At 44.1% G+C, this 12,110-nt stretch overlaps 2 protein-coding genes and 2 non-coding genes across 5 annotated transcripts; 2 read left to right on the forward strand and 2 right to left on the reverse strand.

The window, feature by feature from the left end:
* Positions 1–721: 721 nt before the first annotated feature.
* Positions 722–2,820, forward strand: crhb (corticotropin releasing hormone b). Its single transcript, XM_034572234.1, has 2 exons — positions 722–1,365; positions 1,859–2,820. The coding sequence occupies exon 2, from the start codon at positions 1,879–1,881 to the stop codon at positions 2,380–2,382; it is 504 nt and encodes a 167-aa protein (XP_034428125.1). The 5' UTR covers positions 722–1,365; positions 1,859–1,878; the 3' UTR covers positions 2,383–2,820.
* A 1,140-nt stretch (positions 2,821–3,960) lies between these two features.
* On the reverse strand, positions 3,961–9,812 carry trim55b (tripartite motif containing 55b). 2 transcript variants are annotated; one of them, XM_034572232.1, is made up of 8 exons: positions 9,389–9,812; positions 7,994–8,163; positions 7,286–7,466; positions 7,006–7,101; positions 6,075–6,308; positions 5,916–5,938; positions 5,413–5,537; positions 3,961–4,791 (listed from the first exon to the last, which is right to left on the reverse strand). In XM_034572232.1, the coding sequence occupies exons 1-8, from the start codon at positions 9,515–9,517 to the stop codon at positions 4,619–4,621; spliced, it is 1,131 nt and encodes a 376-aa protein (XP_034428123.1). In that variant the 5' UTR covers positions 9,518–9,812; the 3' UTR covers positions 3,961–4,618. The 2 variants fall into 2 exon arrangements, with proteins under 2 accessions (XP_034428123.1, XP_034428122.1); XM_034572231.1 differs by having other exon boundaries at positions 7,286–7,469; positions 9,389–9,810.
* Positions 9,813–10,567: 755 nt separating this feature from the next.
* On the reverse strand, positions 10,568–10,640 carry trnaa-agc. The gene has a single exon. It is a non-coding gene; the product is annotated as a tRNA-Ala (tRNA).
* A 417-nt stretch (positions 10,641–11,057) lies between these two features.
* Positions 11,058–11,143, forward strand: trnay-gua. Its single transcript is given in 2 exon segments — positions 11,058–11,094; positions 11,108–11,143. It is a non-coding gene; the product is annotated as a tRNA-Tyr (tRNA).
* Positions 11,144–12,110: the final 967 nt, after the last annotated feature.

Here is a 12,110-nt window from a genome sequence, read left to right on the forward strand (position 1 = left end):
GGAGGGAGGCTATAGGGGGAAACAACACCGACAAATGCAAATTATGCTCCGATTCACTAAAGATGTCAAAGGATGAAATGGGAAATTTGTAGCATGGCAGAAATGTTTGAGTAATATCCATCTGGTGCTCGGTCACTACATTTGCAAAATCAATTTTTTACCTCCCGTTTCCTTCAAATTGGCTATTTTTTACTTGAGTGCACTAAAAACTTTTCCCCGAGGTGCATGTCTGGCTCAAATGGAATGGCTGTTGAGGGTTAATGGGAAGGTTTGGGGAAGGGTTACATGTGGAGCTTCTACCTAAGAGGGATAGTGCCAACTTCTGCTCATCCACAGACAAAGAGTGTTAATAAAAGGTTATTTAATTGCATTCCCTGTAAATGTGAACACACAGAGACACTGCCAAGTTCCAGCGGTTTACGATTCTAATGGGCTGTTTGATACTGGATTAAGCTCTCCGTGTTGGATGAGTGGTTCGACGGTGGGACCCTCTGGGGCTTTGTGGCCGAGGCACCCAGTGGTATAGGTAGTGACGTGGTATGTGCAGCAGCAGCAGCAGCAGCAGCAATGAATCACTGGGAAACAATGCCTCTCTCTAAGCCTGAGCTGTTTGCAGATGCACAATCATTCCATAACACAGATAACACGGGAAAGTGCTTTGAGATCATTGGTGTGGTTTAATAAGCCACATGAACTCAGGCCTGCAAATTGCACAAAAATGTACCTGTTGTATCTGATGCATGTCCAATATTTCCATTGTCTGAATAATGGATGATCATTTCAATACGGCACAAGTTGATAATAAAGACCAGTTACTGCAGTTTGTTACTTGATAGAAGTGTTTTTCTCCCCCACAGGCAAAGCACAATTTAATGTGATCCTGCACACATTGTGGAAATCATCTGTGATCGAGAGGCAGGAGAAGAAATTTAGCTCATCTTCACTTCATTCTCAGCCTTTCACTCCAGAGCGTCTTCTCCTCTCGGAATCCAAGAAGCGACTTATTATTTGTTCTTTCTTACACTAACTCACTCAAATGGAAATGCCAGCAGGTGTGGCACCCACCCCTAGAAGCGCGGAGGTAGACGCTCGCGCACGCGCGCGCACGCTCACATATGACTCATCTCGTCTAAACTAAAGCACTTTGTCAGAGGCGCCCATTCACGTTGCACCCATGCGAGGACGCGCAGACTCAATCTCAGCTCGGAGCGCGACATTTATAGTCAGCTTGGCTATATAAGTCCATTCAGCATCTACTCTTAAAGTAACTATATACTTGTTTCTTCAAAGGAGGTGAAGGAGGAGCATCTCGCCAACTACCTGGCAACCTACCCGGCTGTACTGGACCTCCTCTAAAGACTGAAGGTGCGTAAAGCTTCTTCTTTTCATTTCATCCACATTGTGAGTTTGTGTGTGTGAAGCTGATTTGGCGCGTCACATCTGCTGGTTTTCACAGATCACAAAGTGGATTTTAGTCTGAACTGCATTGTTATTTCGCACACAATCTTGTTTTGTAAAATGGAAACACGTGTAACTTTAGCAGGCTTCCACCTCCACAGTCTATCCATCAGTGCACCAAATAGAATCTCTCTTTTACGCGCAAAGATTTCACATTGTGCACCAGTTCCACGACCCATTCGCATTATTAAAACAGATGAAGACGAATTAATTAACAGTCTTACAATAATAAATCAACGTTAACACTTTATTTCGTATAGTTGCCAGCCCGTTACATGTTTCCAATGTCCGTTTCTCCGTGCGTAAATTCCTCTTTACGCAGCACATTTCACACCAGAGTTCAAATGAAAAAATATACCTGTCCCATGAAAGTAATCCTGAGATTTCCTTCTCTTCCCAGATTCCTGTTGATATCCTGACATGAAGCTCAATTTACTTGGTACCACCGTGATTCTGCTTGTTGCCTTCTTGCCGCGCTACGAATGTCGGGCTATTGACAGCCCTGGCGGTGCACTGCGCGTCCTTGCTCCCCAAACCCAGAACTCCCAGCAGCAGCAGTCTGGTCCCATCCTGGAGCGGCTCGGAGAGGAGTTCTTCGTCCGACTGGGCAACGGGGACTCTAACTCTTTCCCATCCTCGTCCATGTATCCCGCCGAGTCGCCTGCCATCTACAACAGAGCACTGCAACTCCAGCTGACGCGGCGTCTTTTACAAGGGAAAGTTGGGAACATCAGGGCGCTCATAGGCGGCTTCGAGGACCGCGGTGACGACTCGATGGAGAGGGGCAGGAGGTCCGAAGACCCGCCGATATCCCTGGATCTGACCTTCCACCTGCTCCGGGAGATGATGGAGATGTCCCGGGCGGAACAGATGGCTCAGCAGGCGCAAAATAACAGAAGAATGATGGAGCTCTTCGGGAAATGAAGAGCTCCTTCCAGTCCGCCAAAGATCTCTTCTCCCTTTCTTTAAGTTTTTAATTTTGGTTTTTTTCTTGCGTTTTTGCCATCAGCACAAAACATGCTCTGTACAATATAGTGCTGCTGTATCACTCTATTATTTAAAGCTTTAACCTCAAACTATGGAGCATAAACGGGCTTGAGTCATAATGATCCGATTGTACCCTGCCATTTTAATGTTGGTGTCAAATCTGTAGAATCGCACCGGTCTCCACATCTGAGATGAAACACCCAGATAGTTTGAGACATGGAATACTGCATTAGCAAAATTGGCAATTTGTTCTAGATTATGGATCACTGTATTTATGATATTTATGTTTGTTAATAAACTTATGTGCAACCAGTCATTTTCTGTTGTGCAAGAGAATGTCTTATATCTATATTTTTTAATAAAAGATTAAAAGCACTGCTTACACTTCTCTGTGGACATCCTTACACATGAGTTAATAATAACTACAACGAAAACAAACTATTCCCAGTTACTTTAATCTCTAATTTGATTAGATACACTTTCATATTGTTTATTGATACACAAATTTGTAATCTTACATTGGACAATAAATGTTTACTGCAAAGCAAACGCTTGGTTGGAGAGAGCACAAATGGCCACTGCATCTTGAGACTTGCCTACACAGATATTGATTGAGAACGCTTCTTTTTTCTGACTGAATACAAAACATCTTACATGGTGTTACCATGGCATTGATCTGCAGCCAAGTCGTGGGCTAACACCATGCCTCCTCTCCATCACACAGACACAAAAAGAGCTGAAAAAACAAAAAATGTAACCAAAGGAAGCTGTGAGAGAGCGCCCGCGGCCATGCAGGTGAAAAACACAGCGCCCTTTCTCCTAAACCCTTAATCCTCAGGAGAGATTTCTCGTTATACCAGTAAGAGGCAAACCACAGACAGCTCAAAGATGCACCACTGATAGCTAATGAGTGTGAAAGACGCGTGTGTGTGTGCCTGCTGTTTTGATCCTTGACCCACAGTGTCAGGGAAAACTAAACAAGAGCTATGGATGTGAGTCATCCGATTCTGTTTGGCCCACTTAGCAACTTGGGGCTTAGCGCTGCATTGAGCCCATTTGTAAAGGATCCAACTCAGTGAGAGATGGTGAACAATAATTGGATGGGACTCCGTGGCAGACTTGCTGGGGAGTCACAGCAAGGTGAGACCACCGCGAGGCAGCGAATAGACGACTGACGGCCGGAGGCTCACTGCAGCCCCCTATGTACAGTAGGTTGTGGGCAGGGATGGTAAGGCGACCATACAGTACACAGGGATCTTATAACTGTCTGAACCAGCTATAAAAAGAGCACTAATGCCTTTGCTAGCTGGATTTTCTTCGACAGAACTAAATGGAAAAGAGTGTGAGGAATAGGTAAATGGAGGGAGAGAGAGAAAAATAGGTCTTTTCCCTTTACACATGAGCACCGAGAGGATGGGAGTTATACAAAATCTATTTCTTTGGTATTTCAGACCCTTTTTTTAACCTGAAGTACATCAACACACGTGGAAATAAGATGAAACTGAAGATTGGAGCTCTACTTGTTTGTACAATTTGGTTTTAATGACACATATAATATAATACACAATGATTTGTCCACAATAGGAAAATATACCTGTGTTACACGACTAATAATACAGGCCGTTTTGTGTATGTGAAATACTGAAATGTCACAGTGATAGTTTTGTACGTGGGCAACCCTAATAATTAAGTCATAAAGTATACGACAGGGAGGAAAACCTAAGGCCGCCTGGTTCTGGCTGCTGTCTAATGATCTAGTTTAAGCTGTGGGTTGGAAAAGGTCAGCAACATGGAAATAAAATGTATGATCATGTTCGAATTCCGGAAATAACCAAACTCACTCCTAGCCTATCTGTCATTCAGTTTGTCCAAAAATTAAAAGGAAGAAGCAAAACTTGTCTTAAATAAGAAAAATGAAATAAAATCCGTCCGTAGGAAATGATGCAAGCTCAAACAATCACAGCAAGAGATAAAGTAGAGAATAGAAACCTCTGTCTCTTCTTTTACGTCTACCTCAGAGATTCAGATTTTCCCTTTGGCACGGATCTTAATCCGTCTCACTGTTCCCCCCAATCTGGAAGGAGAAGGATCGCAACTGGCCTGAGACCAACATCTAAGAGAGACACTTATCCTGCTCCTGGTTTAGGCGTTGTCTGGGCCGGGCGGCTGGCGGCTAAGTTGACGCAGGGCTCTTCGCCACGCTGGGGGAGGGGTTTATCTGCTGAGGGGGAGGAGGCTGGACTGAGGCGGCTGCGACAGCACTGCCTCCAGAAACAGTCTGGGCCCCGTCTCCTTCCTCGGCGCCTGCTTCTCCGTCCTCATCCAGATCGTCCTCGTCGTCCTCATCTGTAAAAGAAAGTAGGAAGGAGACGCAGGTCAGAGAAACTATACAACTATAGGGAGTTTATGGTGACAGGTGTGGCAGCCTCCACCCGCTGGAACTCTATTGTGGCAGAGATCCACAATGCCCTATCTCGGGACACTTGGAGACCACCTCCACACAAAGGCTTTTAACTACTAGTCTCATTTTCCCCAGCATGCATTTCTAATACTATTTTCTGTCCTTGCTTTGTTACCGTTACCAAGGAGCTCATATTTTAAACCCTGCATGTATGTTGATTGCTTTGTTTATATGCAAGATTACGCAAAAACTACTAGACTGATTACCACCAAAAGGTTTTTCAACATTTTGATTGATTTCTCTGAGAAACGTTTTTCTCAATGAAATTTGGCAATCCAAATAAAAATCCAAATCTCATGAATTTAAATGTGATTTCACAAGGGGATTGACGGGCCTAAGCTGAGGTATGCACTCTAATAAGGGCCATTCTCGTTTTTATTTTTCATTTTCCTGAGCCTCTAAATTGGTCTTTGGTACCTGCTATATGAATCCAAGTTGTTATTATATTATTATTATTATTAGATAACTGATCTGTTATCAACCATGATCGATCTCTGCCCTTTCACCTTGGATGAAGTCGATGCTGCGCAGGGCCATCCCCTCCCTCTTGAACTCGACGGTGTAGTGATCCATGTTCTCATAGCCGCGCTCAACTTTATCCAAGTGTGCCGTGCTGGATGCGACTGCAATCCTGAGTGTAGAAACGGAAGTTAGCATATTTATAGAGAGAAAAGAATCACCCTCAGGTCGTCAATGTAACGCTTGCTATATTTTGTCAATCTGTGATGTTTAGCACATTCTACAAGCTATTTCAAAATGCCACGGCTAAAGATAGGGATTTGCGGCATTTCACAGAACTTCACTTTGGCAGCTGGCAGGTGTGATCTCGCCCGCTGCATTAGGCTGGTGGATCTACGTGTAGGTGCGGATGTAAATTTGGGAAATGACTCACTACAGTTCAGAAAAAACAGGGCACTAAAAAATAATCAAAACATACACAGTAACAGTGTGAAATCTTCTTTACATCGCAAACCAGGGTGATTATTAATGCATAGAAACATGTACTCACTTTTCGAGGAGAGGCTTTGTGTTCTGAAAGACACAATATAAATAAAGACTAAATATCCATTTAACTTATCCATAGAATATTGATAAGTGAAACCATTTTGTTTGAAGCGTATAACAAAAAATTTAAAGCCCCATATAGGTCCCTCATTTTGTCTCTGACCTGCAGGAATAAGGCCATCTCTGGCTCCTCCATGGTCTGGATCCCCATCTCCACAGTCTTACAGCTCTCCTCCAGGTGGTCTCCGTACTTCCTGGTCAGGCCCCGGATGTAGTTCACCTTCTCTTCCTGCTCGACCGTCACCTTTTGACTCATCTCCTTCTTCTTCTCCTCCAGGACGGAGTACAACTGATCAAACCTCTCGCAAACCAGAGTCTTCTGCCTCCGTCCGTTCTCCTGTGTATGCGTGAGTGTAAAGGGAAATATTATAACTTCTATAAGTCCGTCTATAGTCATCATTCCTCGAAGTGTGCAGGGAGACAAATGTATATAAATGCAAAGCGAGGTTACAACTGAATATTTGAGCCGGAAAAAATGAGGAGGTCGTTGCTGCCTTCTGTGCACTGTTGTGTAAATAACGTAAATGACAAATATTCTGTGGAGCCTGTCCTCTGCTCATGGGCCTGTGCCATGTGTGCAGGGAGGACGGTGAGGCTCATTCTGCATGTCCGTCCTGAGTGATGCCACTGAGGGCGATGCATGGGTGGGGGGGGGTCTCTCTACTACAACCAACTGTGGCGTGTGAACCATGGGAGAAGCTGTCTGCTCTCCCCCCATCAATTACGCATCTCGTTTTTAATGTCAGTGTGCAAAAAGCAGAATGGAGAGCCCCGCTAAGTGCATGTAGAGGAACATGTGGAAAAGAGGGGATGTAAGATAGGCCGAGGCATTGTTACATTTATTTCCTCTCTCCACCTCGCTGTCTAAACCTTACAGACAGATAAAAGCAGCGAGAGTGGCAGTAAACAAGGACACATTACTTCTGTTGTTCCGACTGTGCAGGTGAATGCAGGTGCATTAGTGTGGGCACTGAGCGAGGCCAGCTTGCTGTGTGAGCAAGAGGCCAGGCGGCTTGCAGCAGTTGGACACTGACCTCTACGACACGACAGGCTTCCTCTAGCTGACTGATAATGCCCTGCATCCTGTCATTGTTCCCGACCATCATGGTGATCCCGTCACTCAGCTCTGTCTGGGGGGCAAGGACACGTAAACACCTGAGATCGAGTGTGAATCAAAACTGGGTCAAAGTTATGATGCATTAAAGTCTGTCTGTCTTCTCTACCTAACCAGACACCCACCCCCCCTCCCACCGGTCTGTCCACTCATCCATCCCAACAGTATCCATGGTTTCTATGACTACGTTCAGGCCTCACCTTCTTCGTCTGGTAAACGCTGCTGATAGGTGCCACCTCACAGTCTTTGTGATCTCCGAACACCTTACACATGGAGCATGTGGGCACACCGTGGGTCACACAGTAAATATTGATCTTCTCTTCCTTGTGGACATCGCACATGGGCGACGCCTCTTCCGTCCTCTCCGGCGCTGGCTTGCTGCTGTTGAGGTGTAAAAAAAAAAGAAAACAGTGGCATCTCCCTGTCAGGCCGTACATTTTAGTGCATATTGGCTGAGGGCTGCTTGATAATGTCAAAGGTACACATGTCAGTAGTTTATTGATGATCCATCAGTCTTGACTTGCCGTGCACATGGACTGACAGCACTGTAATCAATAGATCACCATAATGCTGTTCAGTACACAGGTGTAGTGCAGGTGCACAGTGTTTTTTATTCATTTGTCTTTTCCATCTACATTGTCTCTGGATCTTTGTCTGTAAAATGTGTAATTTCCCACAAATTGTCGATCCAGTGTGAGGATGAGCATCCAGAGTGTGAGTGGATCTTAAGTCATCTGCTAACATCTGTGTGAATAGATGACTCCGACTAGAGACATCCTGTCATCCACTCCACCTCTGTGACTCAGGAGCCACTGGCACTGAAACCACCAACTGCTGCACGTGATGACTATTTCCTTTAATTTTGTGTTATATCACGAGAGACTTAATGTGCGTTAGACCCATCTCACCTGCTTGACTCCTGCTTGAACATATCAATGATATTCTCGACGAGCAGGTTCCTCTGCAGCCCGTAAACACCGTGCCTGTCCAGAACCACCTCGTGCCGGCAGGAGGGGCATCGGAAGCGGCCACCTGACGTCAACGAGCCACTTCTTGTTGGAAGGTACGGGTTCGATGCCTGTAAGCGGTCACATTCAAACACTAAATTAAAGAGGCGTCAATCAGGGTCTGAACTGATGTGTAGCGTGTTGGGTGTAGATGGCAGGATGGCAGACCCTCAGGGGAACCTGCAGTTATGTTGTGTTGTGAGATAAATATGTAATTAAACATGCTTTTCATCTCTGTTCTATTACAGTAATTATGTTAGTCCGTGGTGTTTGTTTAGGATACTGTTGTGAAGGGTGCATTTTAGTAACATGAGTGAAACTGTGGACAATAGTAACCCCACTAGAATGGACATGTGGTTGAGGTCTGTGATGAATAGATTACCTCAGCAAATTATTTCTGCATTCCAGGTAAGATCAGTCCTGTGCCTGAACTAACTCCCTTGATTACTCCCTCTGCAAAGAAGATAATAATTTCATCTGAAATATTTTTGTTTGTTAATTAGCAGGATCACGCCCAAACTTCTAACTACTGAGATAGATTTCCCAGAAACTCAGGGGAAGAATGCGTCACTGAGTCACAGAAGAACACGATAAACTTTGGTGTGGATCCGTATCAGGGGGCAGATCCAGCTATTTCTCTCTCTCTCTCTCTCTCTTTAACATTGCAACATAGGGCATCTCCGTTGACTTCTCACTGAATAATTCATGGATCTCGATGAGAACAAAAATCAGGTATGTTGAGGGGACTGATATCTATGAGTTGTGCCATTTCTTTTTTACAGATCCAAGTAAAAATTCACCTGCAGTGAGTTTATGTGCTGTGTCATAATAAGGGGACTGTTAGTGGAGGTATGCGCTCGGCTGTGTGCTCTTCTAAATAATTTCGCTCTGCAGTTATGAAACAACAATCCACTGGTTCAACAGTCTTCAGTGTATTATACGTTATAAATATTATATTATACAAGTATAACCCAATCACCAAGAAGTTCATATTGGTTATGAAGTGTTTTAGAGCAGGGAGTAATACTTGAAAGCAACATAATCCAAGTTCTTTACGGAGATAATGTTTGTATACACATCCTTACAAGCTATTTTTATTTCTAATGATAATAAAAAACAAAGTGTTGAATTTCAAAGTGTTGACGTGAGAGTACACACATGTTATATGTGTTAGCAGTTATTAGTTCGTGAGGAGATCAGTGGTTCAAATGACACACTGTCAGGGGGACGTGTGATGTGGTGTTACAGTTTCCCCTCGATGATAACAACAACATGTCGGTGTGTCCGGTCGCCTACCTGGAAGACATCGTTGGCACATTTCCTGCAGAGGTTGTGTTGGCACGGCAGGATGACCACGGGCTTTGTAAACATTTCCAGGCATATGGGACAGATCAGCTGCTTCTCCAGGTTCTCCATGGTGTTCATAGCTGTGACTCAACACGATGATCGAGGCTCGGGAGGACGGCAGACACCGAATCAGACAAAGCTGCTAAAGTGAGCTAATAGTCCCGTTTGCTGCAGTAGGCCCAGGGTCAGGCTGAGGCCCTGCTGCCTGCTCTCGTCTCACGGGGGGTGTGGGGCTCCTATCTCGCTGCTGTCAGTTCTGTTTATAGCAGCTATTGCTGTCACGTCAAAGGTTGCCATTTTTACCTTGCCCTTATTTGAAACCGAGCAGGGCGGCGCTGAACAGCTGTCCCCCCCCCCAGGCCTCAGCACTTCCACCAGAGTTCACTTGGGGGGGGGGGGGGGGGGGGGTTTGAAAAGCGGACTTAAGTGTTGTTTTCTGCACCACGTGTAAAATATCACATATGACACAGCCTCCATTTAAAGCATGTAGAGGTCTTCAGATCAGGCCTGATGTTTTCAGCTGAATGCACAATGAGCTATAAAATATATGCTCCTAGACATTAATCTGAATTGCGTCCCAGTCAAACAACTAAACGTTTAATAAAATGGATGAATTATAATATTAATCAATAGGAACATTACACACAACAAAGTCAATATACGATACGAGCTTGTATAAAAACATATGTTGACTGTTAGCCTGATCCAGATGCTAAGTTCAAATGCTAGCTAGTGCTCACAGTGAAAAACAACAGGTACACGAAGGACTCCTAATGCCCCAAAAGGACATTGACGTCGCCCACTAAAAGGTATTTGGAAACATAATATAACTTTACTTATGTACAGTATTAAACAAACTGTGACATGTGAAAAATTAGCATTCGTCTACTTTTTGTTGTGTAAAAGTTAAGCTAGCAAGGTCTTTGCACCTGGACGACCAGCTAACGACAATTGGCCTAAATATAATATACCACCTGGATTTGTGGATAAACTGCGTTATATTCATGTCCAGTGTGACCGGAAGTAGTCAGGAAAATGTATTACAAGTCAACTGAGGTGATAGGATAAGTGTGCTGCGTTTTGATATCAAACAATAATTGAAACAAAGCTAAAAGAAAAAAAAAACATTGGAGAATGCGGGCATCGATCCCGCTACTTCTCGCATGCTAAGCGAGCGCTCTACCATTTGAGCTAATTCCCCTTGCATTGCGCTAAGGTCCAGCCTGTAAGTATATCATTGACAACAGCAGAGCGTGAGGACCGGTACCGGGATGCCGAGATGAGGGACAGGCGCTTGCTTATGCAGCTACTCCAACGACAGCAGCACCTGCAGCCAACTCCCGCGTCCATTCACAGTATCTGATGAACTTCGCCTGATAATTGTGTCCGAAAGTCTTTGTATTTGTGTGTCAACAACGTGACAGTAACTTCGGGGTGCTGCATCTCCGTGTAACCGCCATGGCGTCGCTCAGGTCGATGCCATCTCTGCGTGACCGAAGCGAAACTTAGGCTATCTGGCACCGGTCCCTTTCGATCACACCCTCATTTGACCACTTACGAGAGCCAATTATCCTAGTTCACTTCATAGTGGAATGCGGCCCCCATTGCGCCTAGTTCACCTTCGATAGCTCAGTTGGTAGAGCGGAGGACTGTAGTGGTTACATAGGAATCCTTAGGTCGCTGGTTCGAATCCGGCTCGAAGGAGTGAATCTTTTTTTCTCCCACGTGTATTTGATAGTTTCCCTTTACTGATTCATAATTTTAGTTTTTATAGGTTATGCCATTAATTCATGTGAAGTAAATAATGTTTAAATTGCAAAGAAAAAGCTTGATTGCTGACACAAGATATTCTTTAAAACCTTGTATTAAAGTTTAAATTGCATAGTAGAGAGTTCACCGTCTGATAACGTAAACGTGAATCAGCATAGACTATCAAATTTAAATGATTAATAATATTATAATAATAACAGAATATAGAAAATAGAACAGGACATTGCCATTTCAAAAGCAATTTCACTGTGTGTGTCGTGTAGAGTGTACCTGGTAAAATGTTGGTTTCTCCAAACATATACAAATACATGCTAAAAAGCAAATACACGCTTCGCAGAGGGTGCCTAATATTATTTTTAAGTCTTATACGTAAAACAAAAAAAGGGTTTTCATATCGAGACAGGATTCCTGATCACTAATCCTCTGTTAACCTGACACAAATTAAATATTTGTCGACCAGATCAGTTGATATTTTTGTCACTGTCAGAGTTCAGATTTGCAGCACAGTTTTGATTACAGTGGAGGTCTTGTCACTAAGTGTCCTGCGTGCTCTCCACCATCGATCTGCAAACGATCACACCCGCGAGCCCCTCAGTTCAAAAGGGAGTTTAAAGGTGAGCGTTAAGTGTCTCACTTGGTTGCAGCTATATCGAAACCCTGTCATTTGCTTTGACTTTGACATTCAGGTGGATGAATTGGAAATAATAATTAGCCGTTGTGCTGAGGATTGCAGCAAGTACTACGCACTAAGTGGCTTTTTAAAATAATGGCTGTTACTCCTTTGTGTTGCTGCACAAATACGAGCCTCTGTCCAGCACAGCTATTTGAATCAGGGATTGAAAGGTTCGTACTTAAATACCGTGCCTAATTTCATACATGTGTATGAGTCTCTTTAGTGAAT

Source organism: Hippoglossus hippoglossus, chromosome 20, assembly GCF_009819705.1.
Source record: "Hippoglossus hippoglossus isolate fHipHip1 chromosome 20, fHipHip1.pri, whole genome shotgun sequence".
In the NCBI taxonomy this organism is placed as follows: domain Eukaryota; kingdom Metazoa; phylum Chordata; class Actinopteri; order Pleuronectiformes; family Pleuronectidae; genus Hippoglossus; species Hippoglossus hippoglossus.